This window comes from Bos indicus x Bos taurus, chromosome 7, assembly GCF_003369695.1.
Source record: "Bos indicus x Bos taurus breed Angus x Brahman F1 hybrid chromosome 7, Bos_hybrid_MaternalHap_v2.0, whole genome shotgun sequence".
NCBI lineage: Eukaryota > Metazoa > Chordata > Mammalia > Artiodactyla > Bovidae > Bos > Bos indicus x Bos taurus.
This window is the reverse complement of record NC_040082.1, coordinates 28,454,952-28,468,834: the sequence shown is the minus strand read 5'-3', so window position 1 is coordinate 28,468,834 and position 13,883 is coordinate 28,454,952. Positions and strand designations below refer to the sequence as shown.

General features: G+C 40.9%; 1 protein-coding gene across 3 annotated transcripts in view; it reads left to right on the top strand.

Annotated features, from left to right (window-relative positions):
* Positions 1-12,126, top strand: part of ATG10 (autophagy related 10) — a 262,614-nt gene extending 250,488 nt beyond the window's left edge. For all 3 annotated transcript variants that reach the window (XM_027545687.1, XM_027545688.1, XM_027545686.1), the window contains 3 exons: positions 9,874-9,971; positions 10,627-10,742; positions 11,061-12,126. In XM_027545687.1, coding sequence (XP_027401488.1) covers positions 9,874-9,971; positions 10,627-10,742; positions 11,061-11,098 — 252 coding nt within the window. In that variant the 3' untranslated portion in view covers positions 11,099-12,126. The remainder of the gene's footprint in view (positions 1-9,873; positions 9,972-10,626; positions 10,743-11,060) is intronic.
* The last annotated feature ends 1,757 nt before the right edge of the window (positions 12,127-13,883 follow it).

Genomic DNA, 13,883 nt, shown 5'->3' with positions numbered 1-13,883 from the left:
AGTGCAGATTTGCATCAGTTCATTAGTACTGACAGCAGATGGTAGCACTTTCACACAAATTTACCTTCTGAATTGATCTAAGAAATGTCACTAAAAAGATCCTGACAGTTTTGATGTTCTTCCATTTCTGAAAATGGTATGTTAAACAAATAAGGTGTAGGATTTTAGATTTTCTTGAACTCCAACACATAATTCCTAAACCAACTAAAGATGCTTTCATCTCTGATTCTGGCTGTCTGAAGGAGAAAGTAGAAAATGCAGATAATCTTTCCTGATAGCATAAGCCTTAAAAAATCACTATTGCAGAAAAATGGCTTTTGAAGAATATTATCCAGATTGTCTGCACTGATCAAATGCCTCAAATTATTTGTAAATTCTCTACCTTACTTTGTCTGAATTCAAAATTGCTTGGCTAGCAGGATCAGCTCATTGACTGTTACTGAAAAATAGTGTTAGCTTAAGTCACAAGGCTAACTTTAAATTCTTTCACTTCTGCCACAGTAAGATATCCAGAAGATTAACTACATTTAAAAATTATAGATTTTTTGCCTTTTAGTTAGGGTTAAATCATTATATAAATTATCAGACAAGAAGACTTAATGTTTGCTAAGTGAATGAATGAAGGAATATATAAATTCTAATCACATTGAGGAAACTATTTTCTATATTATATACCTATTATTATATCCTTAATAACTCAAAGCCTTGTAGTGTTCAGTAGTATTATGTATATAAACAAGGATTTATTTTGAGTATTTTAAAAATTATTTTCCTTCTGCATTTGAAAAGTAATTAGTGATTTGGTTAATTTACCAGAAGAGAAGCTGATTTGAGAAAGCATTTGGGTGTTAACTAAATTATTTAACCACATAATTAAATATAGTACATTTAACATGTTGCTAGAAGAGTGGTCATGATTAATAATATACTTCAATGATTTATTTATCAACAAAAAGGACCTTTTGGCTTCTGTTGTTCAGTCGCTAACTCACGTCCGACTTTTTGTGACCCCATGAAGTGCAACACACCAGGCTTCCCTGTCCTTCACCGTCTCCCTGAGTTTGCTCAAACTCATGTCCATTGAGTCAGTGATGCCATCCAACTATCTCATCCTCTGTCACCCACTTCTGCTCTTATTCTCAATCTTTTCTAGCATCAGGGTCTTTTCCAGTGACTTGGCTCTTCAAATCCAGTGGCCAAAGTATTGGAGCTTCAGCTTCAGCACCAGTCCTTCCAATGAATATTCACAATTGATTTCCTTTATGATTGACTAGTTTGATCTCCTTGCTGTCCAAGGGACTCTCAAGAGTGGTGCTTTCTGACTGCACCACAGTTCGAAAGTATCAATTCTCTGGCTCTTAGCCTTCTTTTGGGTTCTAAATGCTCTCAAAAACAATACCCTTGCTAACATTCTAACACTAGAAATATAAGTTAATACTGACTTAATTTGGCTAAAATAATAGTGACTTCGTTCAATATAGTTCTATTCCCTCCCTTCCTTTGTGCTATAATTGTCACATATACTACATCTATGTATGTTATAAACCCAACACTGCTGCTGCTACTGCTGCTAAGTCACTTCAGTCATGTCCGACTCTGTGTGACCCCATAGACGGCAGCCCACCAGGCTTCCCCATCCCTGGGATTCTCCAGGCAAGAACACTGGAGTGGGTTGCCATTTCCTTCTCCCATGCATGAAAGTAAAAAGTGAAAGTAAAGTCGCTCAGTCTTATCCGACTCGTAGCGACCCCATGGACTGGAGCCTACCAGGCTCCTCCATCCATGGGATTTTCCAGGCAGGAGTACTGGAGTGGGGTGCCATTGCCTTCTCCGAAACTACAGTATTATAATTTTTGCTTATATAATCCTGTCTATTAAAGTAACTAAGAGAAGAAAAAATACTTAGTTCACCTTTTATATTTACCATTTATGATGCTTTTTATTTTTTCCTGTGGATTTCAGTTACCCTCTGGTATTATTGCCTGCAGAACTTCCTTTAGTATAAGGCAAGTGAATTAGCAAGGGATTCTCTCAGCCTGTTCCTTTGGAATGTATTTATATTACCTTCATTTTTTTAAAGGACAGTTTTGCTGGATATGGAAATCTTGATTGACAGGTCTAGGGTTTTTCCCCCTAAGACTTTGAATATATCTTTCTGCTGCTATCTGGACTGATGAGACACCAGCCATTATTGTATTTTTATATCTCTTTATATGATGAATTATTACTTTCTTGCTACTTTTAAGATTTCCTCTTATCTTTGGCTTTCAGGCATTTAACTGTAATATGTCTAGGTGTGGATTTCTGTGTTTCTACTTAGGGTTTGTTGGTAGGCTTGTATCTGTAGATTAAATGTTTTTCATCAACGTTAAGAACTTTTCAGCTAGTGTTTCTTCAAATGTCTTCCTTGCCTCTTTCTCCTTTCCTTTTCAGACTCCTACTTCAGGTTTGTTGATATGCTTGGTATTGCCTCATGGATCTCTGAAGATTTGTTCTTTCGTCTTCATTTTTTGTTCAAATTGTAGAATCTCTATTAATATATCTTCCAATTCATTAATTCTTTTTATTGCCATCTCATATCTACTGTTGAGCCATCTAGTGAGTTTTTTACTTCTGTATTATACTTTACAACTCCAAAATTTTATTTGGTTATTTTTATAGTTTGTGTTCCTTGATTGAGATTAATTATGTGCAGTCATTATCATAATTTTTTCCTTTTAACTCTGATCATGGTTTTCTTTAGTTCTTCAAACGTGTTTTAATAGCTGCTTTGAATTTTTTTTAATCCAATAATCAGGCCCACTCAGAGTCAGTTTTTATTAAAGGACTTTTCCCCCTTAGTGTGCATCTGTTTTGATTCTTTGATGTCTCATAAATTTCTTTGAGGGCTTCCCTGATAGCTCAGCAGGACATTTTAGATAATACAGAATAGCAATTCTGGATTCCAATATTTTTCTCTGAGGGTTGCCTTTTTGTTGTTGTTGCTATTATTTTTGTCTGTTTATTTTAGTCACTTTCATAGATTTTATCTTCTGAATTTGCCTACTCTGTAAATGTGGCCATTGATGTCTCTATTTTGTCTTTCATTCTTAATGTTCATGCTCTTGCCTGGTTTCCATGAAGTCTCCAGCTTCGTCTGCTTACCTTGGTTAGCCAGCGATCAGACAGAGGTTGTGCTTATATACCTCAAGCCTACAAGGTTTCCCTCATTTATTTATGGCCATGTATGTGGGCTGGGAGCCCATCCAAATTTCGTTAATGTTCAAGTCATCATCAGCTTTTACTTTTCATCAGGCCTTCTTGTATCTCCCTTGCACATGTGCATGTCAGCCCTGCTGGCAGCTCTGCTATTGGTTCTCTAGTCGCTGGCTCCACTCCCACAAAACCTCCCTGTTGATGGAGCCGGGTGGGGGGTGGAGTTGGTATGGGAGTATTTCTAGGCAAGAAGATTGCAGACTGTCTCTGTGTCTAACTTGACGTTCTAGCTGCTTTTCATGAATTTAAAAAGCTATCAAAATTTTTATTTGCCTTTGGTTAATTTTCACATCCCAGAAATGATTGTTTTTTGACAATTTTGTTCTGTTTCATACCTGTTTTTCAAGGAGATTTGTTGACCTCTATGTCATCCTGCTTGGAGAAGGAAATGGCAGCCCACTCCAGTGTTCTTGCCTGGAGAATCCCATGGATGGAGAAGCCTGGTGGGCTGCAGTCCATGGGGTTGCACAGAGTTGGACACGACTGAAGCGACTTGGCAGCAACTTGGCAGCATGTCATCCTGCTGTAGTTAGAAGTCCACTACTACTGTTATTTATTAATAAAACTTTTCTCAAAAGATTACAAAATATCCCTTTTTATAGTTCCTGACAAGATCAACATCTCCTTGTTTGGCTTTTTCAAGCCAAAGCATCTTACCAAAACAATATAATTTTTATTTTTAAAATACTATTTAAATATTTGATTTTTAAAAACATTCATTTAAATATATTTTGTCTAATTATACAAATTATTAATTATAGTAAAAGACAAAGAATTTCTTAGGTGGTTAAACCTGCGTTAACAAACTGTCTAGGCTGTTCTAAAAACTCTTCTAAGGCATGAAGTGAAAGTGTTAGTCACTTAGTCATGTCCAGCTCTTTGCTACCCCAGAGACTGTAGCCCACCAGGCTCCTCTGTCCATGGAATTCTCCAGGCAATAATACTGGGGTGGGTAACCATTCTCTTCTCTGGGGGATCTTCTCCACCCAGGGATCAAACCCAGGTCTCCTACATTGCAGCCAGATTCTTTGCCATCTGTGCCATTCAGCAAAGCATGAAAGTCCCTATTATTTAAAAAGGTGTTTTGCACAAGCATTACCATGGATTTTATCAGCATATAACCTTAAATACTAATGTAACTGTTTTTATGTGAGGAAAAATGAATATTAAAATGTTGTATATTACTGAAGTGTTTTTGAAGTGCCTGAGCTATTATTTTAATTTAAATTCATTTAAATTATTTTCCATTAATTTGTCCTATCAATGTATTGATAATTCTAGTGACTATATATACCGTTGGGCTTCCCTTGTGGCTCAGATTGTAAAGAATCGGCCTGCGATTCAGGAGACCTGGGTTCGATTCCTGGGTCAGGAAGATCCCCTGGAGAAGGGAATGGCAACCCACTGCAGTATTCTTGCCTGGAGAATTCCATGGATAGAGGAGACTGGCAGGCTGCAGTCCATGAGGTCGCAAAGAGTTGGACACAACTGAGCAACTAACACATCAATATATTGATAATTCTAACTGCTATATGTACATAGACTTTTTACTAATTCAGACTTTTCCTATCCTTGGTTATAATTAGTTATCATGTGTTTCTAAACATTTAGACACTAGTCAGTGATGTTTTAACTATGCTGTGTAACTACATAGGAGCTTTTTATTTTTGGATATTTGTTGTAGGGCATTATAAAAACATACTTGAGTCATATTATGGATGTCTAGGTGTCATTCTTATCTATTTAAATATCAACAAATTGAGTAGTAATAGCCAACTAAGTGCTTATTTTATGTTAGGCATTATTTTGAATGGTTTTCTGGCATTTTTTTCATTGAAGGATCACAGTCAATCTATGAGGTACATGCTGTCATTAGTCCCAGTTATCAGATAAGGAAACAGAGATATGAAATGATTAAATGGTTTGCCTTAGCTCAATTTTTAACTACAGATCCAAAGCCTGCTCTTATCTACTTGCTATATGGAATGAGCAATAGATGTGATTCAAGTGCAGGTCTTTAGTAAGCACCATCTAATGAGCAGAGCTGCAAGGTGACACAGGCCAACATCTGCTTAGAAAATGACCCTCTGAACTTTAATTGTTTCTGTATCTCTTAGAGATGTCTTATATACTGATATGGTTATTCTTTGGAGATTTTATAAAGGTTATGCCACAGACCTATTATAAGGAAGAGGCAAGGTCTTGTGTATGTGATGAAGCCATGATTCATGAGAGTTTCCAGCTCCTCAAGGGGACTGAACCATGGATGGTTAAGATTTTTGGAGGACACTCTTGCATAGTGATTGTGAGTGCTTCCATCCACCATGCAGGCCAGAAAGGGAGAGCCCAGCCAAGATCTCTTCCTAGTGTCCCCCATGCTTCAAATGGGCCTGTGAAAGTGAAAGTCGCTCAGTCGTGTCTGACTCTTTGTGACCCCGTGGACTATATAGTCCATGGAATTCTCCAGGCCAGATTACTGGAGTGGGTACCTTTCCCTTCTCCAGGGGATCTTCCCAACCCAGGGATCAAACCCAGGTCTCCCACATTGCGGGCAGATTCTTTACCAGCTGAACCACAAGGGAAGCCCAAGAATACTGGAGTGGGTAGCCTATTCCTTCTCCAGCGGATCTTCCTGACCCAGGAATCTAACTGGGGTCTCCTGCATTGCAGGCGGATTCTTTACCAACTGAGCTATCAGGGAAGCCCTGATATTATAACACTCTGGATCTTTTAGAGCCCTGTTGTTCTGTGTGTTTGTTACCCTTTCAGTATTCCCAGGCTTTCAGTAGAGTCTTGTTTGACTAGTCCATTCTACCTCACCTACATGAAGCTTGGGCTCAAGTGTTTAAGTTGGAGAGTTTCCCCATGGAGTGGCCATGATAATCAAGAGCTGCCAAGTGGGGAATGCATCCTGGAGGAGTGGAGACTGCATGATCAAGCTGATTCTCTGCTTTATGAGTGTTCCATGCAGCGCTATCCTTAGAGGTCTTGGTTTCATTTTATTAAGGAAGGTGAACATGTCTTCACAGATTTGGTTACAGGTTTTCATTTCTTCCATTGGTTACTATACAAGTAATCCAAGAAGGATTTAGACTAAATTTAGCCTTTTAAATCCCAGCTCTATAAACAGCAATTATTTTTAATTCAGAATAATTCTAAAATTCTTTCACATTTCCTCGGCACATTTCCTGTGCTCATTTCCCTTTATGGTCTCTGCATTTGTCCAGTTTCTCTGCACAGTTGGATTTTTCTTGCTGATTTCTTCCTGATTTCTGTTTAAAGATCACCTCTTCAGTAAGGCCTTCCCTTTCACCAAATCTGAATTATTACCACCAAAGTTGTATTACCTTGCTTTGTTTTATTCATAGCATTTATTATTATCTGCTGCTGCTAAGTCACTTCAGTCGTGTCCAACTCTGTGCGACCCCATAGACGGCAGCCCATCAGGCTCCGCTGTCCCTGGGATTCTCCAGGCAAGAACACTGGAGTGGGTTGCCATTTCCTTCTCCAATGCGTGAAAATGAAAATGAAGTCCCTTAGTCGTGTGCGACCTTCAGCGACCCCATGGACTGCAGCCTTCCAGGCTCCTCCGTCCATGGGATTTTCCAGGCAAGAGTACTGGAGTGGGGTGCCATTGCCTTCTCCGTATTATTATCTAGATTATCCTATTTACTTATTTGTTCTATGTGTTTACTGGCTATCTCCTGCACTGGAACGTAAGTTCCATGGGGTCAGGGACTTGGTTTATCTTAGAGTGATCTCTGTAACTATTGATAGATCCAGAACTATTCCTGGCAGGTATGTAAGTGACGATCACTAGATATGTGATGAATTAATAAATATTAGTTTAAGGCTAGTAAGGGGAGCCAGAATCAAATTGGACATGAGGACTTGGTTCTAAGCATAACATATCTGGGCTGTGGTCACAGTGTCAGGTTAGAAACAGGAATGAGAGGTAGGAGAGAGCAAGAGAGTGGAGGCTCGAGCTCTGTATATAAATCAGGACCCTGGGCAGAGATATCTGGAAGTGGCCCCTTTAGGGAGACATACTCATACTCCAGCCTACTCGCAATGAATAACTCAGCCCTGTCCTCCCCCCCACACACACTTACACTCATCTCTTCACACCCAAGGTCACCCATACACGTGGAGCTGTACCTCCTATTTATTGTGGATAGGGTGTTCACTTGTGCACAGACATAGTGGAGGATGTAAGATGTAATTCTTCCCATCGACAGCTCTGAGTTCAACTTCTCCTCGGACTGGCTGAGGAGAGAAGAAGCCAAGGGAAGAAGCCAGGCAGCCCTCAGTCCAAATCCAGCCTACGGGCTTGTTTTATTTGGCCTGCACCATATTTTTAACAAATGGTGCCAGTATTTAAATTTAGGAGGTTTTACATAAAAATCTGGTGTCTAGGTTATTTTGACAAGTGGGAAGACCTGGGAAGACCAAGCGCGCGTTCCACCTGGCACAACTGGCCGGAGCAGAGCAGCAAGCTCAAGCTTGGCGGGGCACGCTCTCCAGGTCCACGTGGCCCTTGTCACCTGCTGGTGCATTTAACTGCCTTTCCCCTTCGGGTCACCTTCCTGGTCTTCATGGGTGGTTGTCTTAGTCTGTTTGGGCTGCTATAGCAAAATATCACATCTCGGGTAGTTGATATACAACAGTTCTCGAGGCTGGAAGTCTGAGACCAGGTTGAGATCTCCAGCCCTCCATCATCAGGCCCTTTTCCAGCTTGCAGATTGCTCACTGTGTGCTCACATGGCAGAAGAGGACAGGCCAGCCCTCTGAAGCCTCTTTTATAAGGGCATTCATCTCATCTTGAGGGCTCTTGACCCTCACTTTCATGACCTAAGCACTTCCCAAAGACCCTACCTCCTCCTACCATTGCACATTAGGGTTTCAACATATGAATTTGTGGGAACCAAACATTCAGATCATAACAGTATTGGAGTTTGTGGTCTCTGGCATAATGGCTAATGCACAATGTAAACAACTGATAAATTTATCAACAAAAACTGTTTTCAAGTTGGTTGAATTTATGCATAGATCACTCACCACATAGCAACCATCTCGGGATCCCCATTGCTTACCAAATGATGTCTACATCCCTAGTCTGCTCGCAGTCTGACCTGTATCTTATATCCAATCATTCTCTTATAAAGGCAGTGGAGTTCTGTCTTATGGACTTGGAACTCATAGAAACAGCTCCATAAGCTTGGGAGAGACAAAAGGAGAGACATAGATAAGCAGAGAGACTAAGGGAAAGAGAGAGACAGACAAGAGCAGTACAATTTAAATGAAGGTGTTAGTTGCTCAGTTGTGTCCGACTCTTTGCGACCCCGTGGATCGTAGCCCATTAGGCTCCTTTGTCCATGGGGTTTCCTAGGCAAGAATACTGGAGTGGGTTGCCATTCCCTTCTCCAGAGGATCTTCCCAACCTGGAGATCGAACTTGGGTCTCCTGCATTGCAGGCAGATTCTTTACCATCTGAGCCACCAGGGAAGCCTACAATTTAAATAGTGCCAGTCATTCCCCTCTTCCACCCTCTCCTCTACTCTGTCTACTCACTAGTCATGTGCCTGGATGCAGTTAGGCCTGAAAGAATTAACATGTTGACAAAATGTATGTAAGAAAATATGTGAGGACTTCCCTAGTGGCCCCGTGGTTAAGAATATGCCTGCCAATTCAGGGGACATGGGTTTGATCTCTAGTACAGGAAGGTTCTACATGTTGTGGGGCAACTAAGCCTGTGTGCCACAGCTACTGAAGCCTGCAAGCTCTCAAGACTGCGTTCCACAAGAGAAGCCTGCAGTGACAAGCCTGTACACTGAGATGAAGAGTAGCCCCCACTTGCCGCAGCTAGAGAAAGCCTGCATGCAGCAATGAAGACTCGGTGCAATCAAAATACTCATTTAGAAAAAGAAAGAAAATATGCGAATGATTTTGGTTCCCTTACCACTGACTGTTGCTGAAGCTGAAACTCCAATACTTTGGCCATCTGATGCGAAGAACTGACTCATTTGAAAAGACCCTGATGCTGGGAAAGATTGAAGGTGGGAGGAGAAGGGGACGACAGAGGATGAGATGGTTGGATGGCATCACTGACTCAATGGACATGAGTTTGAGTAAACTCTGTGAGTTGGTGATGGACAGGGAGGCCTGGCATGCTACAGTCCATGGGGTCACAAAGAGTCAAACATGACTGAGCGACTGAACTGAACTGAACCATTGACAAACAGGTGAATGAAATGCATTGTTCAAATGGTCAGACTCCTGAACTTCATGGACATCCTTGAGTTAAGGCTGAAGAATAATTATAGGCCAAAGGAAACACCAGCTAAAGAACAAGATAAAATGTATCTGCAGTTTGTATTGAGTGCCGTCCTCTATCAGTAAATGATTTCTTCTCACCAACCTTTTTCTCATGTTTGCGTTATGAATTATATTTTAAAATAGGAATCAGTCTATATCTTAATTTAATAATTTAAAATTTATATTTTAATAATTTGAAATTTAAAATAAACTTTTATCTTAAAGGAGTAGACCTGAGTGTGGGTTTTAACTTTTTCAAAGTAATTCACGCCAGCAATCCTGGGCCAACTCTGATTCTTCCAGGAGCATCCAATACTTGGACAACCCTTTTTTGTACTTCATCCCTGCAAGACGAGTGAATTCATGACTCCTGTGTTAAAGAATTCTCAAAAAATCAATAGGTAAGAAATATCATCAAGATACATTGGCTTCAGTCTTATTTTAAAAGTGTAAATCTTTTTATGTGATTCTAAAAGCTAAACTAAAAAAGAAATATTCTTTGTCATAATAATAATGGCTAACATTTATTGAATTTTTTTACTGTGTTCTAGGCATTGTTCTAAGTATTTCAGATATATTAACACACTGGATTTCTATAACACCCCTGTGAGCTAAGTACTATTATTTTACCTGGTTTACAGAGGAGGAGGCTAACGTACAGAGGGCCTAAATAACCAAGGTCACATATCTTGTTGAGTGGTGGAACCTGGGGTGGGAACCCAGGCACTCTTGCCTCCGAGCCATACTCTTCACCACTGTACTCTGCTACCTTAGCTAATGCTGTCAGCTGGGTCAAACTGGAATCATTGAGGAAAGTCAAGAGCATCAGTGCCTTGACCCCCCCTCCCTTAAGCTGCTTTAGTGGGGGCTCCTCAGCCTCTTTGGCCCCCAAGTCCCTGTCAAGCAACAGATTGGCATTGGGAAATGCTGAGATTCCAAGTGACCAGCACACTTCTTTGAAGAAAGCCTCATTTCTCTGATTGTTAGTAAATGATTTTCTACCACTCAAACAAGCACAATGGAAACAGAGTTTTCTGTGTTTCACTTACTTCCCAGGAATGTCAACTACATCACGTCGTGGCTGAGCATGGTAGGGCCAGCTGTTGGGCTGAATCTTCCTCTGAGTTACGCCACAGCAGCCTCTCAGGATGAAGGCAACGTCGATGGACAAGGTAAAAAGAGAAGCCTGCGCTCCACGTTTCCTGTTGCAAAGATCCTGGAGCCTCTTTTGCATTTGGCTATGTCGCCCCTGCTGGCCCCAGCATTTATTAAGTCGGCTTTCATCTCCGACAGACTGGACGCTGACTTGTTTGTCTAGTTTTCCAACCAACCAGCGTCCACTCATTTAGGAAGCTCTTGACTTTCCTATAGTAACACTCACCCAACCACAGAGCTGAGTGGTTTTATTTTAGAATTTATATTCTTGAAACAAGTCTTTACTGCTCAGTTAACCTTCTTTCATTTTCTTGGCTTTTGTTCTTGTTCTTCAGATTCTTCTATTGAGCGAAAAAGCTTAGAAGAACACTGAGAGTTTATGCGGCTGGCCCTGGTTTTAATGGGGCCAATATGGTGTGAGATTTCAGCTCACCGAGACTCTGACGTGGATTTTTTTCCCCTTGGAAGTAAATGTCTGCAGCAACTGATATGCTCTATGTTTTAGAAGAAACACTGCAAAGACACAAATTACTAAAAATAGCCAAAAAGGGCTCTAGCTCAGTAATAGAAACAATGACATCATCAGGGCACTTCCAGGTTCTTCTCTGATGTCTCTGAGGCTCATTCTCTTCATCTTTGATTTGAGAATAACAAGATACCTCATAAGGTCGTTGTGAGAAACACATGAGAGCCTTAGTGTGTGAGAAAGTATGGGAAAGTATTAAGCAACTATTCATTAAATGGTCACCTTTCTTATAATTGATTGTCATTCACTAATCTGTCAATAAGTTTAATAGTCAGTAAGGTATGAAGATGAACCCTGTAAAGTTTGGTTTGGGGTTGCTGTTTCGTTTTTCCTTTTAACTTGCTAGGTCTTAAACTAAGAGAAAAACATAATCACCTCTTTAGAGCAACTAGATTAGTGCCTGTCAGTGAGGGACACACTTTAGAGTCATTTGAGGATCTTTCTCAACTACAGGCACTGCCACCTGCTGGAACTGCCCCTCCAGGTGATTCTGAGGTACCTGCTCCTGAAGAAGTTCTGCTCTGGATGTAACTTTTGAGCTGCATTTATTTGTATTGTTTTGGTCTCCCAATAGGCCTTTTCCAGTTCTGTGCACATAACTGGACTTCAAGCTAGACTTACTTCCTAACATTGTCCAGGTCTCACCCAAGAGACTGGCTAGCAAGGAGTCTAGGAGGCACCTGGAGAGGCAGCCCACTTTCGGGGAGCAGTTAGCATGAGGGGATTATCTGCTGGCGAATCACAGAGGCCCTGCCATCCCCACTAGTCTCTAGGTTAAGGGCTGCACTCTCAGGCAGGGAGCAGAAGTAGAGAAGGGGTTAATTCAAATTGCTGGAAAAGCTAAAAGTAAATTTTAAAACGCTGAGCTGCACATATTCATGCTGGTATGAGAGCCTGCTTACATGCTTGCTGGGCATTTTGGTATTTACCACTTAACATCTTTTCAACTTCTGCAAGGGATTTTTCCTCCCCACTCTCCCTAATGTAAACACAGATTTCTTAGCAAGTCATTTCTCAAGCCATGTCATTTCTGGGGTAAAAAAAAAAAAAAAAATGTAATAATGTGTCCTGTGGATGATGTACTCATCTGGAAATATTAGTTGTCCTTTGTGAACAGATTCTGAGGTGATAGTAGTCTGTCAGCTTGGGAGCAGTGTGTAGTTTCTTTTTTTTTTTTTTTTAATTTAAAATGTTTTTTCTCTGATAAAGATCTGAAAATTCATCACTGGCAGAAAAAAGTTCTGAAGAGCTCCTCTAAGGTTGTGGAGACCACCCTCCTCAGGTCCTTCTCCTCAAGCAGTTCTATTTCTTTTCAGAATTTTTTCACTTAAACTTTTAATTTTTGGTTGATAAAAATTACCTTTTTTAAAAGAATGCAGTAAAATAACAGACTGTTATCCCAACAGTCATAAAATTAGAAAAATGTTTTGTCAAAGTAACAGTTCTTTCTCTGTAATATGAGAATTTTTTCCCTAAGGGTTTCCTGTCCAGCTAATATGAAGGCAGAGCTCCTTCAGTCAGCAACAAGACTGGTTACAGCTGCTGCAAGCCAGTCTCCTAAACTCCACTTCTGTGTAATCTTAGTAAACCCCTTTCACCTCTCTGATCCTCACATTCTTCATATGCACCATGAGGAAGCTCAGCCATGTGACTTGTGAGGCCCACCCAACTCTTGGGTCTATGAAATTGGGAGAATTCTAGAGAGCTGAATGGTGAGGTTGGTTTGCTACTAGCTGCACTGCTTGAGCTAATTTTCTTAATCTCTTTTAGTCTGTTACCACTTCTTTTTTAAAGTCCATAGTATCAACCCCACTCACCTAACAAGGGCACAAAGATCAAAATGGTAAGTATGTCTAATGTGCTTTGTAACCAACTCAGTGCCTTGTGGAGTCATGTGAACAGGGGATAATCAGCCTATTGAGGCATCATACCTGCTCCCTCCCACCTCAGTTCTGGCCTGACTCCTTCCCAGGCAGGTGATCAGGCACGCCTTCTCTGCCCATAGCCTGTCTGACCATTGCTTATGCTGGTTCCCACCTGGAAGTGCTTCCTTCCCCATATTTCTACCCGATTCTCAACCTGCTCCATGTGATTCACTCTTTACAAAACCATGTCTGACCCCAAAAGCCCCCACTGGGGGACTTCCTCCTTTGCTATCACTGTACTTAGTCATAGAAGCTTGTAATTGTCTCCTTTTCACTCTGATTGATGGATAGTAAGTAACTTACTGAGCCAATTTTGGGGGGTATGTTGTAAAATGGCATGCACAGAAGAGTTGCTATCTGCCCTGTAGGTGATCCAGGGCATGCTGTCAGTCTGGGGACCCAAGTAGGTGGGCTTTTTCTTTGAGTGACCATTGAAGGGCAAGAGGCTGTGCTGATCATCAGGTACTAGCCTACAAGCTACAGATCACAAAAAAAGAAAAAGAAACTACCACACTGCATCCAAAATGTGTAAGATAAAGAGGGAAAAAAAAATCAGAAGTGAGTTTTTGCATCCATTTCTCCCTGGATAGGTATCAGTTCAGTTCAGTCGCTCAGTCGTGTCCGACTCTTTGCCACCCCACGAATCGCAGCACGCCAGGCCTCCCTGTCCATCACCAACTCCCGGAGTTCACTCAGACTCACATCCA